Genomic DNA, 19181 nt, shown 5'->3' on the forward strand with positions numbered 1-19181 from the left:
TCTCTCAACGTAGATTTATAAATTTTTATTAATATTACGAGTATATGGCGTATTTTCGATGATGATTTTAGAGAATCCCTAGAGCGTAAGGTTTCCTTATTCCCACGTTATTTTTTTTCGTTTTTTGAAATAGTTGTTATGAAACTGGAAAAACAACTATATTTTTAGAAGTTCGTGTTCGAAGGAAATCGGCGTGATGTGTTTTGTTTTGCCAGAATATAAAGCGATGCTGCTACCCTCATGTTCTGACGTTCGATGTATTGCCTACTCGTTCGCCTGATTTGCGCCGTATATATTGCGAGCTTATGCAATTTTATTAACATCATATTTATTCATATGATAATAATAATTGTTATCTTTTAAAAAAAGGAAACTTCCTCATGATGATATTCTGGTTTTGGTTAGTTATGTGGCGATTTATTTAATGATAGGTAACTTGAGTCAAACAATCACTCGAACTACTGATGTGATGCGTTTTATTTTCATTCTTGAAAAAATATCAAGAAAATTCAGACCGTCGTGATTTGATTTAATTGCTACTCTTTTAGCGAAATTTGGATCTAAAACTCATTAAGATGATGTTTTTATAGGTTCATAGCATGAAGTCTAGTTTTAAAAACGTAGTTCAGGTAGTCAGATTTCGAGTATACCAACCTACTTAAGGTTTGCGTTTTCAAGTTTTGAAAATACGTGAAGAAATAGGTTAAGTTATTGCAATCTTATTTGTAAAAGTTTCCTCTCTTCTACGAAACAACGTTTGTTGGTGGATTTACCATTTATGGGTAATTCCGCGAGTAAATTGTTACGAAGGTCAAATGATCGGACTCGGATGTACAGTGCAGTGCAAATGACACAGGTTTTGCGAGACTTGATTATAATACTAACCAGAATCCAGATATGGTGGCTGGCGTTCCTTAACACTATATGGATGATTAGGTACCTAGATACATATAGGTTTCTCGAAATTAAAGAGAAATATTGTATTGTAGGTACCAATGGTCAAAATTGGGGTGTATTTTCATGGTACAATTTTTTTGCAAAGTTCAAATTTTGCCAGATGTTTGAAATTTTGATAGTAGTTACAATTTTTAAATTCATTTTTCAAGTTCTGATAAAAATTATTTGACTTGATTGTATATACCTATTTTTGAGCATTGAAACAGTTTGTGCGATTCTTCATATTTGTCGTCACACGTCACTCGTCCTCATGAGGCCTTTGTTAAAAGATGGGTATTTCAAGTTTTATTCCAACAATAAGAGAACAGGGTGTCCATTCTCTTGGGAAACCTGGAAAAGTCAGAGAATTTGGTTGGTCTGGAAAAGGTCAGGGAATTTTGTAATTTTTACGCAAAATCCCATGGAATTTTGAAAAAACGATCAACTGAAAATTTTGGGTAAGGGCCTGTGATGAGAGGAAAAAATTATTTTTTACTTCTGGAAGCACGAATTTTCAAAAGCTTTTGTGCTCGCTTCGCTCGGGCTCGTTTTCTTTCTTTTTTTTGAAAGCAAGATGAAAATCTCTAGATGATAAAAATCAAGTTTTAAAGCCAAAAAATGAGCTCCTCCACAAACAAACATCGTTTTTATGCCTCTCGAAATACAAATTTACAAGAGCTTTCGCCTTCGCTTGGGCCGGTTCTGTTTCATTTTTCAAAATCAACTTTCATAAAAAAAAAAAAAAACATTATTCAAAATCTAAAATTTTAAAAGCTAAAAAATGATCTACTCGTCTTCACATTAGAAAAACCCTCATTTTTATGCCTCTCGAGACACAAATTTTCAAAAGCTATCACCCTCGGTTCGCTCGGGCCAATTTGTTTCTCATTTTGCAGTAAACATTTCACATTTGAGGCCTCCAACAATCCAAAAAAAAAGAAATACCTCCCCCTCTCTAAAACCTAAAAATTGTTTTTACTTCAAAAATGGGAACCAACGTAATATCTGCCTCGGGCTCGCATCAGCTCTGCTATTTTTTTGTCATTTTCATACTGGAATAAACTTACTAGTTATTCTTAGTTCTGTCAGTCAAAATTATTCTCCATTTTTGGTTTTTTATTCGGCATTTTTGAATTTTCTTTCAGCATTTTTATACCCGATTCAACCCCCCCCCCCCTCCACCCCAAGAAAATTTGAAGCGCGACACCACTGCTAGCATGTTTAATTTTTTTTTTAATATTAAAAAAGTTGTAATCAAAGTTTAGCTGCTTTTTATATCTGAAGCAGTATCCAGTTCAAACAGAAACTTATGAAAAAATCCCCCCTCCCCTAGGAAAGTCATTTTTTAATTAAAGTGTGGAGTACGTATGGAAAATTTGGAAAATTGGTCTGGAAAACTTGGAAAAGTCAGGGAAAATGACTTGCCAAAAATAATGGATACCCAGGAGAAGCTGCAAAAAAAGGGGGTTGTGTGAGCCGAAATGTTTAAAAATTACAAACAAATTCGTATCTATTGTAAATTTTTTGATTTTTGAAATTTAAATGAATTCTCTGATTACGTTTTGGGCAGGAAGCAAGGAGGTTGGTAAACATTCTCAAAATGTTAAAAACTCCGTTTTCTCAGTAAATTTTGCTCATATTTTCACCGCATCAAGTTCATTTCATTGATCCTACGTACAAACAAAAAATACGTGAAAGGAGGACCTCGGATATTAATTTTGACTTTAGAAAAGCTCATTCAAGCGGAAATTATTTACGGTATAATTATGGTGATGATTGCAAAGGTTGAAAGACCTGTAGTGAGTTGAAGGGGGAGGAAGAGGCGGTTTGCTTTTTACGTATTTCGTAACTTCAGTGTCAGAAAAGTCAGTGGGATGGCAAAATGTGCAAAAATTTCATAATGTGGTACTGATTTTCAAAATTATGGAGGCATTTAAACCTCCTTGAATTAAACAGCTCTTCTTTGGGTCAAAATTATTCTCCAAGGTTTCACTTTTCTACCATATCTAGATTCGAAACTGAAGAAGTTGACGTGGTTACAAAATTTTCAGAAATGATGAAATTAAAATTTTCAAAATTGTTGCGCATTTAACCCCCCCCCCTCTCCTTGCGTCCCTGGAGAAAATTGAAAAATCGCTGGAGCCTCCAGAATAATGCGAATTGTAGTACTTGTTGATGTGTAAGAGTTGAATCGAAGGGTTTATTCACTTGGTTCAGTTTGCTTTTAAAAAAAAATCAATTTTTGAGGAGTTTAAAAATCGCCCTCGAAGCAGTTTTTTTTTTTAAATTTTGAATTTTCAAAAATCCAAAAACTGAGTTTTAGGATTTGAAGTTTTGGTTTCGAGGGTTTTTGAACATGCTCTTTCGATCTGGTTTGGTTTCATTCAAGTCGGATAGTGTCAGTTGTCAGTTCAAAAGGTTCCCTCGTAAGCTCAAAATTAAAATTCCTATTCAGGCTAAAATTTACGTTCAAAAATTGGAAAATAGAAATTTTCAATAAAGCTTTGCTTGCCTGCATTTGCTCTGTTTTCACGTAGCTCGGCTGTCAAACAGCACTTCACCTACGTTCTCTATGCTCAAAATATCGTACTATCGGACAGCATTCGCGCTATCTGTTGAGCTGGGACAGCTTCAAGCGTGCAGCAGTCGGCAGCTCGAGTATTCGATACGATACGCTCTCTAGGCTGACCGCGAGTTAACTTTGGACGGTGCTCTATTGATAAGCATGCGTTTAATATCAGCGCGTTGAACGTAGACGCGCGCGAATATAGAACACGAAAAGTTTGAACGAGTGTATGTATATTCTGCGAGTAATCAGCGTTATACTATTTTAGGTGCTTAATTGTCGTTTGTTTTCCGCAGCTGTGTTCGCGAGCGAAAAAATATACGTAAAATTTCGAATCATCGTCACAGCGGCGATTTCTTTGCGAGGGGGCGATTCTGTGGCTTCGGGGCTATCGGTGTTGTGTTTGTTGTGATTTTGTTTCGACTTCGGCTCTTAATTTTTTGCAGTGATTTTTCAAAACTGATGATCGTACGGTATTGGTGTTGTTAATGTTGTTTCAAGGTTGGAACAACGTGTGCCCCAGTGATCAGAATTTGCAAACGATTCAGCAGCAATTGAACTGCAGCAAGACACCTGGTTGGAGCGTACATGTGACTCCTAGCGGCAGATTATACTATTGCAAGTGAGTCGCTTCTTACGTAATATCATCTCGTCATTATTCAAAGGCACTCTCCGAGATAACTCGTGATAACTTCCCCATAACCCTTTGATAACCTGCATGGCAGATTCGAGCCAACTAATTACGGTAGCTGGTCGCTATGATGCTGCTGTTGCCACCACTGTGCGAACGATGCATATTCATGAGGATTGTAAAAATGCAGATGAGGAATGCGTTCCGCGTTCGTCGCATCCAAAATTCTCATTCAACTAGTTCGAATTTTTCGGACCCTGTGAAAGAGATTTCAACGAGATTACGTTTTCGGCTGGAAAAATATATCAACTGTGTTGACACGACTCGGGACCGCTTCGTTAATTAATTTTTTGCTCACCGGTCCCCAAAAAAACCTCTTCTCTATGCTCCCTTACGAGAAAATTTTTCCACATGAAATTATGTCTCTGGAAAAAAAAACGATTATTGCAATGTTTACTCAAATTGTTAACATTTTAGCATGTTTTGCGGCTTATTCGATATACACACGAGTTGGTATTGTGTACATTTCGAACGTTAACCTCCTCGCCGTACTATTACAGATTACTATGCTAATTATCGATGTGGTCCTTTTGTCGGAATTCAGTGGTTGGTAAATTTCACACTCGTTTTATCTGGCCGACTTTGATTTGTTATGCTTTTACAGAGCCCGTTATAAATGTAGGTAGCTATAGCTATTTAAACCGATACGCGAGTCAATTGATTTACTACTAATGAGGTAATCTAGATTATCATTTTTATGCTTATTTAGTATCGTCGATCGTATGCATGTTCGGTATAGCAGATGTACGTCTTTTTTTTTTTGGAAATATTATACCGCCTGTGTTTCGATATGTAGTTCATACTATACCAGCTGAGATGAGATTGTCATGGCCGACTAATACATTTTTCAGGTATTGGAACGCATACCTATATGCCTCTCTCTACCTACACTTTCGAGTGGTCGGAAGGTGTTTAGTATTCATATCGCAAGCAAATAACTAACGTTATATTCGCATGTGTCACCCATACTTATATAAACTCAAAACATAGCGAAGTATGCTCAAAATGTATTCGGAATTCAATCACAGCTCGAGTGTTTGTTGATCAAGTTATCGACATACTCGGGTACTTCAATACATAGATTTTACCCAAAGGAATTAATCAATTGATCGCGTGATGATCGAACTTCGATCACATTGTTTCTGCTGATGATAATGTCCCATTACGCTGCATCAAAAAAATAAGGAATATCCTGGAATTTGAAACTGTATTTTTTCGCTTTCGTTCTTATCATGTCAAATGGAGTGTTAAATATTGTCAAATGAGACGAACAGACATCTGTCAGCCTTTTGAATAGGTATTTACCGGCATTTGCCCACTTCTATCTGGCAAATCCCACGTCTTTATTAGCGAATAACTGAAAAATCTACTGGAAGCCAAAACCCAGTAGAGCGAAAAAATTGTACCTCTTAATGAAAAGTGTTTGGAAAATTGGTGGGCGTCTTTCACTTTTATGTGTGAAAATAACTATCGAGATTTTGATAGACATTTTATACGTTTCATTGAAGAAAAATGAGAGGGAGGATTGGATGCCTGTTAAATTTCATGATTTTTGTGGTTTTGGGATCAGAGTTGCGCATGAGTCGAATTCTTTGAGCATAAGAATCGCAAAAGTTCGATGTGATTAGAATAAGCGCCAAACTTGATAGCAAAAAATGAGAAATTATGAGAAAAAAAGATCGTTAGAAGTCAAAAAAAATCTTTGAATTGTAAAGGAAATTTATAATTTTATGTACTTACCTTATTATCAGATATTTTTTTGTTAAAAAGTTCGAAATTCAAGTTGGCCGAATGAAATTTTCGCCTTGTAGACGGATTTTTTAAAAATTATAATCCTTGTTCCGCTGAGACAATAATTACTTCACATTTTTACTTGAAACATTGTGGAATTTTGGAGAATTTGTTCAAAATTCTTGTAATTCGTCAATCTTTCTTCTCTCAAAATCAAATCTTGTTTTCAAAAAAAAAAAAAAATAGCCGAAGTCATATTTGTGGTATCCCCCCTCCCACCCAATCAGGTTCCCGGTGATGAGGTCAAAAGGACGAGGTGAAAATGAGTAATATTAAACACCTATTAAGAATAAGTTTTTTTCTTTTTTTTAAACCACTTCTTCTTTTAATTATTATTGTACTTTTACAGAAGATTATTTTTTTCAAATAGGTATACTTCAAAATTGTGGATTTTTTCTTTAAAAGTTTTCTTTCGTTTTTTTTCTCTCTTAACGTAAGAGCATCAAATATTTTTTTAATTGTCTGAAAATTTCGGTTTTAGAAATAGGTACCTTCAAGCGTTGAATTAAAAGTAAACCTTCGTTTGATTTTGAAAAATTCCCTTTTATTTATTCTTTCATTTTTGAAAACATCTAAAAGTGAGAAATTTGTTATTTCTGACGTTCTTTCATTTTTTCCTCCAAGTATAAAGTATTCTCGGATGCCTCATTCAGGGTGTCTAACAGGTAATGTAAGTAATGTAAAAAGTAATGTATTTCTTCGAAGAAAGTTTGTTAGACACCCTGCGTCAATCCTCCTTCTGAGCTATCGAACGAATTTTTTGGTTCCATGCCTGAAACATTTAACAATTTTAAACAAGAAGAAAAGTCTGATTTGATTAATACATATTTTCATCGTTTTAAAAATACTTTAACCTTATACAACAATTATTTTCACAATTTTTTAGTGACCTTTTATAATTTTTCTACCACTTTGACAATTTTTGTCAATACGTAATAATTTTCTGCAGTTTTTGAGCAATCTATTGTCAACAATTTTTTAGGAAATTGAATTCCGAATTTTGCAAAATCTTGACTATTTTTTAAAAGCTCATCCTTTCACTAATTAAGTGTTATCAACAACGTATCATATTTTCTCAAGTTTTAGGTGCATTTTATTCAATTTTCATTATAACTTGTATTTTTTTATTCGTTTTTTGAATACTTTGATCGCTTTTCTGCAAGGTTTTGTAATATTATATTTTAGTCAATTTTCAGTTTTAACGATATTTTTATCAAAAAACAAAAAAACTATATTTCTAATTTCTCTAATTGTATAAAAAATTACCTGTGTTCATCAAATCTCAGCATTTTACGATGCTCAATTCAATTTTCTTTTTTGTATTTATTTTTTGCTTGTTTTTTAAATGCTGCGTTGGTCTTAATTGGATATAATTAATAATTATCCAATACAAAATAATAAAAACACTCGCAGTATACATTACACGCAGTTCATTCACTTTTATTTGCAAACGTTTCGGCAAACTTATTGCCATCATCAGCGGAGATCTAAAACTAAGTATAAATCACGTATATGCAGATAAAATTCTAAGAGGAAATCTATAAAAGCTAAAACATGAATGAACAAAGCTTTTATCGATTTCCTCTTGGAATTTTATCTGCATATACGTGATCTATACTTACAATTAGTTTTAGATCTCCGCTGATGATTGCAACAAGTTTGCTTAAACGTTCGGAATTATAGGTGAATAAACCGAGTGTTTTTATCATAAAATTCGCAACACACAATTCTTCTACAATGAAAAATTTAAAAAACCCACCAAAGCCAGCGTTAAAATAGCTTTGAAAAGTAGAATGGAAAAAATTAATCCATATTAGAACTCGGCGTACCAGTTTAGTGAAGAATTTTCAGTCACATTACGATTTTTTCCCCCCAAAATCAGCGGTTAAAAGTGCACTTGAAGGGCAGTTTCAGTAAAATCGAGCACCTCACTTCATTTTCAATTTTTTAGTTTTTGTCATGTTTAAAAGCACTACTGAGGACTCGGAGGGGTTTTGGAACAAAAAAATTAATCGATACTCAAACTCATTGCTTTTTTAAAATTCCAAACTTCAATTTTTTATTTTTTTATTTTGATCAGAATTAGAGATCTTTGTGCCTTTAGTGGTGTTGAAATCACGTTTCGATTAAATGGCTGCTTTCAATTTTTGATTTTAATATGAAAAGTTGAACTTTTATCATAGCATTAGCAACTAATAGGTACTTATTTCACTTTGAAAGGACGTCACTTCATTTTTAGTTCGAGTGTACCTACTCCTCATTTTTTTTTACCTTTTCAATAACAATTTCTTCAATTCATCTTGGATTACTGTGTTATCTGTTGAACATCTTGCCCTGAATTTTTTTTTCTAGCAAGTGTTTTTATTTCATTCGATGTACCTCTTATTTTATGGTAAATGAATACAGCAGATTACATCATGGAATGCTAAGGATGGCCCGAATGAAGAGTTTTAGCATTTTATCGTAGGTACCTACATGTAGGTAGATAGGTACTTCACGAATATCCAATAGCATTAACTCTCGCATGCTTCTCTTTCTCCACCTTATAGGATAATCTTTAATACACATTGACAATATAAGTAAATGAAAAATGTGCGATTATATAGTGTACGCACGTGTATACAGTTTTAAATACGTATACGTATATAGTCGTATTCGAAGAAGAGAGGTCGGTCGTCGGTCGCAAGGAACGTAAAACAATGCCCAACAATATAGTCGTCGTGCTCGTAGTACGTCGGTATAACGTAGTAAAACAACGTCGTATAGTAAATACGAGAGAGTATACAAAGCTCGTGCGAACTAATCCACGCAGGCTAAAAGCGAATAAAGCTTGCACGTGGACAAAGGCGCCGTTGCGAGTGTAAAACAGGCGCGCAAAACAGATAGAAGAAGGACGAGAGAAAAAACCTTTCTCGAAAGCTAGGGAGCGAATATCTACTCGTAGAATGTTGTATTCTACACGAAATCAAACAGAAGTATAGTATCAAGCTTGCGAAGACGATAAAACTGCATGAACTTATTTCCTCAGCTTCTGCGGCGGTTGCGGGCGTATTTACGGAACCCTTGGCAGAAATGGCAGAAGATAACGACATCGGTACCGTTTCGCAAAAATCCCGAAAGCCGCAGTTTCCTTTCCTGCCTCTGCCTAGCAACGACGCGCACTACTAGTGCTACTATATGGAGTGCAAGCGTGCAAGTTGTTTTCGGGGTAATTCTGTGCTCACGCATATTTTTACCATGTTAGTTGTGAAAAATTGCAGTCCATTTAGCGACGAGTCGTATAAAAGGCACGAATTACGGCAACGGAAAAAGTAAAAGATTTATCTGGATATGAAGGATAATTACGTATGTGTGAAGGATGTTAACCAAAAAGGTACTTATTGCGTGAGAAAGCATGTAGAGTAAAGTAAGTCGTCCTTAGACTGTCGACAGTGTACCCATTTTTACTGAAAAAGTAAATGGGGCTGCATCGTTGATGCAGAATCCGAGATAGTAATTTTTCAACATTGACGTAAAAAATATACCATTAGGGAAGCTACGCTTTTTGGGTCAGTTTTTACGATTCTCTACGCAGTATTTTTCATTCGACAGGGAAGCCCCTCCCCCCCTACCAAAAAAAAAACTATACCATAGCAGCGAATAAAATTATTGAAAATGTTTCACTCATCCGAAGTAAAGATTTGGAGCAAAATCAATTTTTGGTGTCTAAACTTGCATGAGTTGTATGTAGCGACTTTACATCAAGTCCTCTATGAATTTTGGTGTACGAGTAGATGTGTAAAAGTAAGCAAAAAGTGACGATTTTAGTGGTTTTCAATTTTTTTTTCCAACTTCTTATGAATGAATCGGAATGAAATAGTGCACAATTGACCTTGAAAAGTTGAAGATGTGGTAAACATTTGACATTTTTCAGTGAGTAGATGATATTTTCTATCTTTCGCTCACTCAGATATAGATCAAACGTGTTCCCAACGATAAAGAGTAAAATTTGTGAAAATTCCATGTAAAAAGTTAGGTAGCAAAAATGGATGAAAAAAATCACTTGTTTGCGGAACAATGTTTCCAAAAAAAATATTTTCTGCATTAGTTTCCCAAATTTGAAAAAAAAAAATCAAAAACGATAATGTGTAGGCAAAGACAATTTTTTTGGGGTGGGGGGGGGGAGATTTCGGCCAAAAATTTTGAATTATTACTTCATCTTTTTGAAATTACTTCGTTTGATTTTTTTTACTAGACTTTGATAAGATTTGACAAAATGACGATAGAGACGGAAGAGATGGACATAATATGGACTCATCTACTTGTAAATTTGGTAAAAATGGCTCCTGAGGGCATAAATAATAAAAATTTAATTTTATATGGTAATTATTTGTATCAATTCCTTTTCAGATGTGCTCAGTCAATACTACTTTTTTTTTAAAAAGTAACAAATATGTGCAAAAATCACTCGAAAATTTAACAAAATGTCACAAAAAGAGTTTTAAAATGTTTTAGTATTTGATGAAATATTTCAAATAATGTGCTTGAGCAAAATTTTTCAAGAAAACCTTACGAATTGAAAAGCTTGATCGAACTACTTATGTAATCTTTAAATGAAATGTAATTTTACGAAAATGACGTCAAACTTTTTTAAATCAGGAAAATTGGCATTAAAATTGTTAAAATTGGTATAAAAATGAAAGTACGCTAAATTGAGCAAAATCTTGATAAAATGGTGTGGAAAGTTTAAATGTTGCAAAAAGAATTGAAAAAGGCTGAGGTTTTGATCAAACATCGCAAAAAAGGACTGAATACCTCTCCTTCCCCACCCCCCCCCAAAAAGCTTAAGAAACAGAAAATTTTTTTAAGAAACAATACGAAAAGTTGATAAAATATTGTCAAGTAAAATATAAGTAGGTAGGTACCTATAATTTTGAAAAAAATTGTACCTATCAAAATTTTTCGAAGTTTGAAAAATAGATGAAAGTGTGTCAAAATTGAGCAGAAATGAGTTTAAACGACAAACGAATCATTATATTTTTTTTGTGTTGAAGATAATGAGCATACCATTAACCTTGCGATTTGAAAAATATCCGGAATTTTGAACCCTTTGATTTTGTATATTTTACTGCTTTTGATTTTCGAGCTTATGTAAATCCTTATTTTTGCACATGCTTTTGACATTTCAAGTGCATTTTTGACATATTCCCGCCTGTTCCGCTTGTTTGGACGTACTTTTCTAAATGTTTTGTTTTTTATTGAAAATGAAATGATATGTTTCGAAATTTAAAGTGCATATTTTTGATGCTCCAAGTGCAAATTTGAACATTTCTAGAGCATAATATAATTTCTTGCTTTACGAGTTCGCCTCTTTTGCTTTTCAGAAAAAGTCCTCTAAAATGTCCTCGAATTGGCCTTTATTTCCTGTAGACCCATCCTATGAGATGCCTGTGACTTTTAATTGACTTCTGACAAGTCAGAAAAAATTGTATTCCATGGCATTAAATTATTGAAATTGAATGATTGTACTTATATGAATCAAAGTACGAAATGAGCTGTAAACATAAAGTATAAGACCATAGAACAGCTTGTGATTTTTTATTGAAATTAATAAAATGATACTCTTTTGAATTTTTCTCTGAAAAATAACGCGAATTTAATTAAAAAGATTTTCATGTACGAGTACATGTACTTACATGAAAACCTTTTTGAGCTTCACTGACTGACAATGTGTATTCTGTTTCAAAAGTATACGATGCTTCTTGCAAAAGTAAAGAAAGGATGCAATAAGTGTAAATTCTTCAAGGAATTTTCTCTCATGCATCTACTTACTTAGCTCATTTTACACCGAATCAGCATAAAAGTAAAACTTTCTTCTCTTTTTTCCATGTTCACTACCCCTAATGATGCAAATGGCTGAATTTCCATCTAAAAAGGTAGATTAATGCTGAACTATAATATGCTATTCTCGCAGGTGAAAATTAATATTTCAAGACGCGTTGAAAAGTAAATAATTCGAAATGGTATAAATGATTGCAATTTCTTGGAAACATGGTACTTTTTTTCTGTTCAAAAGGAAACAATATTTGAAATGAAATAATTTAAATGAGCTACTTTCATTGAAAAAAAAAAAAAAAACTGCAGTTTGATTCCGTTCGAGTAACCAAAGCCCCATTTGATGTGAAACATTCATTAATTAATGTTTTTTTGCGCTTTGAACTAATTTTTTCAAAAAGGTTTTGCCCCAACGTTCAAATGTCGACATTTTTAAAGTACGTATGTACAAATTTCCTTTTAACCTACTCCTGGAAAAATCCTGGCTAGACCACTGATTCGATTAGTTACTCACCAAAAAAAGTGCTAAACTCCTATACATGGTGGCGTTGAAAAATGCGCCAAATCACTGTCTTATGTATACTATAACATTCCAAGCTCGCTTTAAACTCGCATTTCACCTTTTTCGCGTGTAATTAAAATTCATCCTTAGAACGGATTCCGGCCAAAATAACGTTTTGGGCGGAATTCCGACACTCGCGAGTGAGTTTTTCGTGTGATATTATCAACGCCTATGCAATTCTTAATTAAACACGTCGTATAGTAGGTGAGTTAAATGAATGGTGGTGGCAATATCTACGTATATAAACGGCTCCTTATGTATAGTATACGTAGATAAACTAGCTGCGAACGATTTAAAAGCTTTATTTTTCACCCCGTGTTCGCGTCTATTGTTCGTTGTTAAGCTCGTGCTCGCGTCATCATTAAAAGAAGAAAAAAAATGCAAATTTTTTAAAACATTTCTTCGTACCTCGACCCTGTTTTAACACTTCGTGTATACTGTATTTTACGAAAACCGTAACGCAAAAGGTGAACGAAAAAAAGGGTACCTTTCGAATGAACTCAACTTCGCCATCAGATCGATGTTTTCCTTCATTTCTAAAAAAAAAAAATCAACTTATTACGTATCACTGTATGTAGTATTAAGGTGTAAATTGTACTCGACAAATAAATTCTCTTTATAAACAGACCATTTTCATGGCAGCTCGTTTGTCGGTCTAAATTTTCGAATTTTTTTCGCTTCAAAGTATCATCACTTGAAGCCTGAAGCGATGAGAGAATTACAAATTTGCGAAATGCGGGTATAAGGTAAAGGTACGGATGGTGTACGCGGGTTAAATCGTTAATACATTTCAAAGATTTTGCAACGTCTCTAACACACTTTTGTCGCTGAAAGTAAAATGATTATTCGCCTTGGTAGGTAAGGTAGATGTAGGTATACTTGCTGCCATATAATATGTAGTAACGCATTCGCTCTCACGCTATATTTTTCATCAATCTCGACACAGTTGTATGTATGGTATTTAGCTTTTGCGCATATATACCCAGAGTCAACTTAGTAAACACGATTACAACCCTCCGCCCGGTCTGCTTTTGTAGTGAGCCGAAAGCTTTATTTAATGAATACCCCGTCAAGGATTAATTCACTCTTGTGCGAAGTAAGTTTCCATTCTTTCGAGTCGAATACGAACACTTCATATTTTACTCGCTACGTTTAAGTAAATTTTTTACCCTTGTTTTTTAATATCGAGTTACGACCATTTTCACCTTGTTCGCAGCGTGTACCACTCCACCACTTCTGTATTGTTTCTTGCATTTAATTAGGAAACGGAAAATTAAATTTTTTTAGTTCAAGTTCAATTTTACCTAAAATTAGTTTTTTTTCCTCTTTGTTTACTAGTAAGCATCTTTCTCTTCGTCTTCTTCGTTTAATAATTGTGCTAAAATTAAATAAGTTTTTTTTTCAAAGTTTCAAGTTATAAATTTTTTTCTTAAAAAAAAATTAATCAAGCATTCAGAGGTAAATTTAATGAAAAAATACGTAGTAATTTTATATTGCTCTGACTTCGCTTTGTGAGGGAGGAATAGAATTTCGGTGCTTTTGAAATTCATTTTACTAAATCAGGATACAAATTTGTCCTATGACATTCTCATGACCATGTTTTTGGATTCAATAGAATTAATAGAATATTTTGGTTTCAATTTGCTCAAGGAAAACATTTTTTCAATTTTTGGCCAAAAATGGTTATGTTTCCTTTTCTGATTTTTTTGAATACATAATCAAGTTTTTCTCAAGTTTTCCTTACCATTTTTCGATCAATATCCAAATTTCAGCTTTCGAGGTCAATTTGGTAAAATTTCGATTTTTTCATATTTTTGACTCATAAAATTGATTTTTAAAAATTCACCAAAAATTTTAAAAAAATGTACGTGGGTAATTCTCAGAAAAAGGGTCGATTTTGATATGCATAATTTTGAAAAACGAAAATCATTTTTTTGGAAAATTTCAAGTGGGAATCATTTGTATATGTGTCCCAGATCCCTTTTCTAGTGTTGGCCTCAATTCAATCCCCCCACGGTGGACCCCGGCCCCCCTAAAACGGCGATAATTAGAATTCGACCCTCATCGATGTGTAATATGTCGATTGACATGTTTTCAAGGTCGTAGAATTCGAATCTGGAGTTATTTTTTTGTAGAGGTGGAGGGTGAGGCGTGGGGAGGGGGAAAATGTCAAATTTTGCTTATATTATCGTGTAATATGTCGATTTATGTTTTTCAGGCCGCAGAGTTCGAATCTGGACTTATTTTTTTGGTAAGGGTAGAGGTGAAGTGTGGGGAGGGAGAAAATGTAAAATTTTGCTTGTATTATCGTGTAATATGCCGACTAGCGCGATAAAAGTACAGCTGTCTGAAATTTGGCCAAGTCGAAGGACAAATGGGCGCTGGACAAGCCGAAGGACAATCTCGACGTTTTTTCGTTTCTAGCCTTACCTACTGGACATTATTGGATTTTTAACACGTAATAAATGTGTACTTATCATGTAGAATAACTTCCCGTGCTCAATTATTGGTTTTGGCGGGTTCATTGGCGTAAATGAAAACACCAAGCCGAAGGACACAGATTTTGCGAAATATCAAAACTTCACAGATAAGTACGATCAGAACGAGCTGTAATGTAGTTTTTAAAAAGAACGGTGCGGGGTAACATTTCTATGAGAACAGTGAACCAGTGCAGCCACTCACTAGAAAAAAATGTTGGATTGGGAAGCTACCAAAAATAATTGAAAATTGCTCGAAAATTTGCGCAAAAAGTGTGTGACAGTTTTCAAATGTGAGTTGTGAGCTTCCTATAGACTTATTGCAATTGCAATTTGCACAATAAGAGACCTTCATGTTCTATGATAATGAGAATGTGTCAATTTTTCCAAAAAAAAATGAAGTTCATGACACTTTATAACATTCATTTTCAAAAACATGATGTGTGACAGCCAAGTCGAAGGACATTTGGGGTATAAAATCAAATGTACACCAATGAAAGGAGGGTCTAAAACCTCAATACCATGTGTGAAATGTGTGCGGGGTCATTCTTGAATGGACCAAAAAAAAAAAAAAAATTCATGCTAAAACCGTTGAGAAATTTGCCATGTACACGAATTTTACCTTTTTCTGAGAATTACCCAACTACTTATTGCTCTTGAAATTTTGGCTGGTGATATATTTTTTGTCTTGTTCAAAATTTTGTATGCCAGTTTGGCTACTTTATTCTACTTGAATATCTTTCTATTTTTTTATGGTTTAAAAAATTTTAAGATGAACTGGAGGGAAGGGTTGTCGAAAAATTTTTCATATTACATAAGCATTTATTTGCTAAAAATCTCACTTCTTCGATCTAGTTACTCAATATATTCACTGATGCACTTTTCGATTGGTTTAAAATTTTCATGTCAATTCACATAAAGAGCTGGAAAAAAATTCAAAATGCTTTAAAAATTATCCGAAAATCGAAAAACACATCTACTTTTATTTTTAAATATGTAAAGGGATCCAATAGGTTAGTATGAGGAATTTGAGTTTATGTCCTAAATTTCATTAAAACAGTTTCTTTGCTTTTTGATGAGAGAAATCTTGTGTAAATGGTTCGTTTTACTTTACGAAAACACCTTGTCGTATATTCCACACAGTTAAGTTATGACAAAGCCTGTGAAGTATTCATTCAGTCACTCGTCTGTGCTCAAAAAGTGAAATAGTGTTGGCACAAAAATTAATGCTGCTACGAGTAGGTAAAGGTATACGAAGAAGAATAAGTTACGCTCGGAGGTTGATGTCATTTGGCTTCTATTTCAAAAAAGATACACGTGAACTTGATAAAGTTGAAAGTTTTAACGCGAACTTAATTAAGATGGTGTGGTAAGTTGAAACAAGAAAGTTGTACAAAGGTAGTGAGGCGGTTGTACATGCGATATCATACAGTCACGAGTCGTATATTTTTGTAAAGTACTCGGGGAAATATCAACTCTATGATATTTCGTTACAGCATCACATCACTGGTATATGAGTGAAACCTAACGATACACGAATAAAAAAGAGAAAAGAAAGAAAAAGAAAAATATATAATAATAATTCCAAAAGACGAAGTTATATGCGTCGATACACTTGTAAAAAGATTCTTAGGTACCGGCGAATGAATCGAAATTCATAAGTGTAGGTATTTTCCCCTTAGAGCAATTTTCTGTCGTCGTTTTTCCACGTGAAGTATGTAGCTTTCATTCGTTTGATTTCCTTTATATACAATGTCTTTTGTTTCGTAAAAATATAGCATTTTTGGTACGTCGTCGTCTTCAGTGCTGGATTAACTATTTTCGCTCCCCATTGGAAGTTTTATGTTTATTTGTTTTTTGAGGAGGGGGGAGGGGAAGGGGTTGGAAGCAAAAATGCCCAATGCTTTAATTTCACGGAAATGATGGTTTTACACCAAAAATTTGAATTTTTCAATCGATTAGTTATGTTTGTAGAATTTCTCAGTTTAATTTTTCTATTCTTGAAAATGTTTGGAAATTTTGCATAACAGCTACGCGGGGGCAAATGCTCTGAAAAATTGATAATTCAAAAAGTGAAACATCATCTTGATATTTCGAAAATTTACAAAATATTGATTCCGATGTGAGAAGTCAATTTTTTGCCCTCCAAGTAAATATTTTCCAACAAAGACTTTGATCAGAAAAAAGAAAATGAGTTCGCGAGGGCAAAAGCATTTGAAAATTTATAATTCAAAAGATGAAATAAAATGTTGAGTTTAAAATCTTAATACTTCAATTTCCAGTTCACCTTAAAGCGCTAGTTTTTCTTTATCGAACTGCGTAAATTTTCAATTTTTTTTCATAAAGACAATTTTTTGTGTCACTTTGCCCTGCAAGCTGCCATACCATGGTAGTTGTGGTTAATCCGGCGCTGGTCGTCATACGATGATAAAATCCAAAAGTACGACAAATATATATCTTTTAATGTCAAAGTAAAGGAAATTATCTGTCAGCTTTATCGTTGCTAGTTTAAATGGTTGGTATTTTTTTTGTCGAACTACGCAACGCGTACGTCTACGTACTACACGACGAGTACTATTTCGCAAAGGTAATTTTCAAACCCCTTTTGCGAAATAACAATCTCGATATCCAATTTCACACGTAGTTGACTTTTCCGCGAAAGCTATTCGTTAATGTTGTCATTAGCTGAAAAGTCGCCAAGAACGGTGGCAAACCTGAAAATAACATTACATTCATTTCCAGCACCCTTGAAAACCTATTAATCGATATGTATGTCGATATATTATTTTGATATCATTTTACCTTTTCAAGTACCATCATAATTGGGGGGGGGGCGAAGTTTGTTTGTGACACTTGATAGAATTTTCAGAGAATCTTTTTTTGAATACAAATCAAGTTGAAATTCAATGAAGCCCAATCCGGAATTTCTTCTTCTCTCTCCGTCACCCTAAAAAGTCTGAAAAATTGGCCTATTTCACGAATAATTTTTATGCGTAAGTGTATATACCCAACCTTAAGTGGTACTGGGTCCTTAAATTTCGTCAAAAAAATTAAGAATTCCCTTCGATGCAGAGCTGGAAAACTGAAACTGAAACTGACTTGCAAAAAATAAAAGATAAAAACTAAAAAATGACATTTTTTCAGTTTTTTGCATTTCTGCTTTCACTCTTCTTTTTTTTGTGCAATTGTTTCTTATTTCCCTAGTTTACTCTTCAAATTCAAACTTGAACTTTCCTTCTTTCAACTCTCAAGAAATGCTGGCTTCGTTCGGTGGCAAGACTAGGTATACCATTTTTTATGTTTCTTTTTTCAAAAATGAAGAAAAGAATTGAGAAAGGATGTTTTCTTGAGTAAGTATTTCTTATTTTTTTCCAACCCAACAAACAATGACTGACAAAAATTGAAACTAGAAAATATTTTACCCTTTATCATGACTGCCAAAAAGTCTTGTCTCTATTGCAGAAAATTGATAAAAGTTGCTTTTTTGCGAAAGACTTCAAAAAGAAATGGACCAAAGATCTTTTTTTTTGCCAAAAATATTGTCAATTGTTGCTTTTTGCGAGAAATATAGGCCCTACTGGAATTCTCATGTTTTATGCCAAAAAGGCGTGCTTTTATCTAAAAAGTGATCAAAATTCTGTCTTTTCATCAAAATTACAGTGAAACCATTTTATAATTTATGAAAATTGCAAAAAAGTTCGCTTTTTTGCTAAAAATTTCTAATGAGTCCTGCCTTTTTCCAAAATTATCAAAGACTGACTTTCTAAAAAAAAATTGTAAAAAATCTTGCATTTTGATAAAATTGCCAAAAAGCCTCGTTTTTTGCCAGAAATTTCTGAAACCTGTTGCTTTTTTTGCCAAAAATTACAGAAAAGTGCACTTTTAATTGCAGTTTTGGAAATTTACTACTTTTCAAGCGGTGTTATCTATAGGTACTTATTTTTTTATTTTGGTCCCTCAGGGTCTCCTGTCTCTCACCTTTTTCGTCTTTTTTTTCATTTCTATTTTTTTAGGAAGTTTACTTTTTTGAAAATTATTACCTAGGTAAATTTTTTCTATCCTATCTTTTGAAAATTTTCAATGTTTAAAATATATCAAAATTTTCAAGCCGGACAATAATTCTTGCATTTTTTATTTTACAATTTTTCAAACATTTTTTTCATTTTTCTTCCAGAAGGTAGAAAGACGGAAAAATGGAAAACATAAAAGATGATGAATTTTACGTCGTATTTTATATGGGTTACCTATCTAGAGCGCTGAATCGTATTCCAGAGTTTGTATTTTTTAATTTTAGCGAGTTATTCGTAATTTGGTACGAACAAGTGTCGTTCATAGAACTCTATA

The 19181-nt window shown here is 33.6% G+C and overlaps 1 protein-coding gene across 3 annotated transcripts in view; it reads left to right on the forward strand.

The window, feature by feature from the left end:
• The first annotated feature begins 3630 nt into the window (after positions 1-3630).
• Positions 3631-19181, forward strand: part of LOC135847985 (FERM and PDZ domain-containing protein 4) — a 192751-nt gene continuing 177200 nt past the window's right edge. The window contains exon 1 of one of the 3 annotated variants that reach the window (XM_065367741.1): positions 3631-4124. In XM_065367741.1, coding sequence (XP_065223813.1) covers positions 3991-4124 — 134 coding nt within the window. In that variant the 5' untranslated portion in view covers positions 3631-3990. The remainder of the gene's footprint in view (positions 4125-19181) is intronic. The other 2 variants (XM_065367747.1, XM_065367739.1) reach the window with 2 other exon arrangements.

The sequence above is a fragment of the Planococcus citri genome, chromosome 5 (genome assembly GCF_950023065.1).
Source record: "Planococcus citri chromosome 5, ihPlaCitr1.1, whole genome shotgun sequence".
Lineage (NCBI taxonomy): Eukaryota > Metazoa > Arthropoda > Insecta > Hemiptera > Pseudococcidae > Planococcus > Planococcus citri.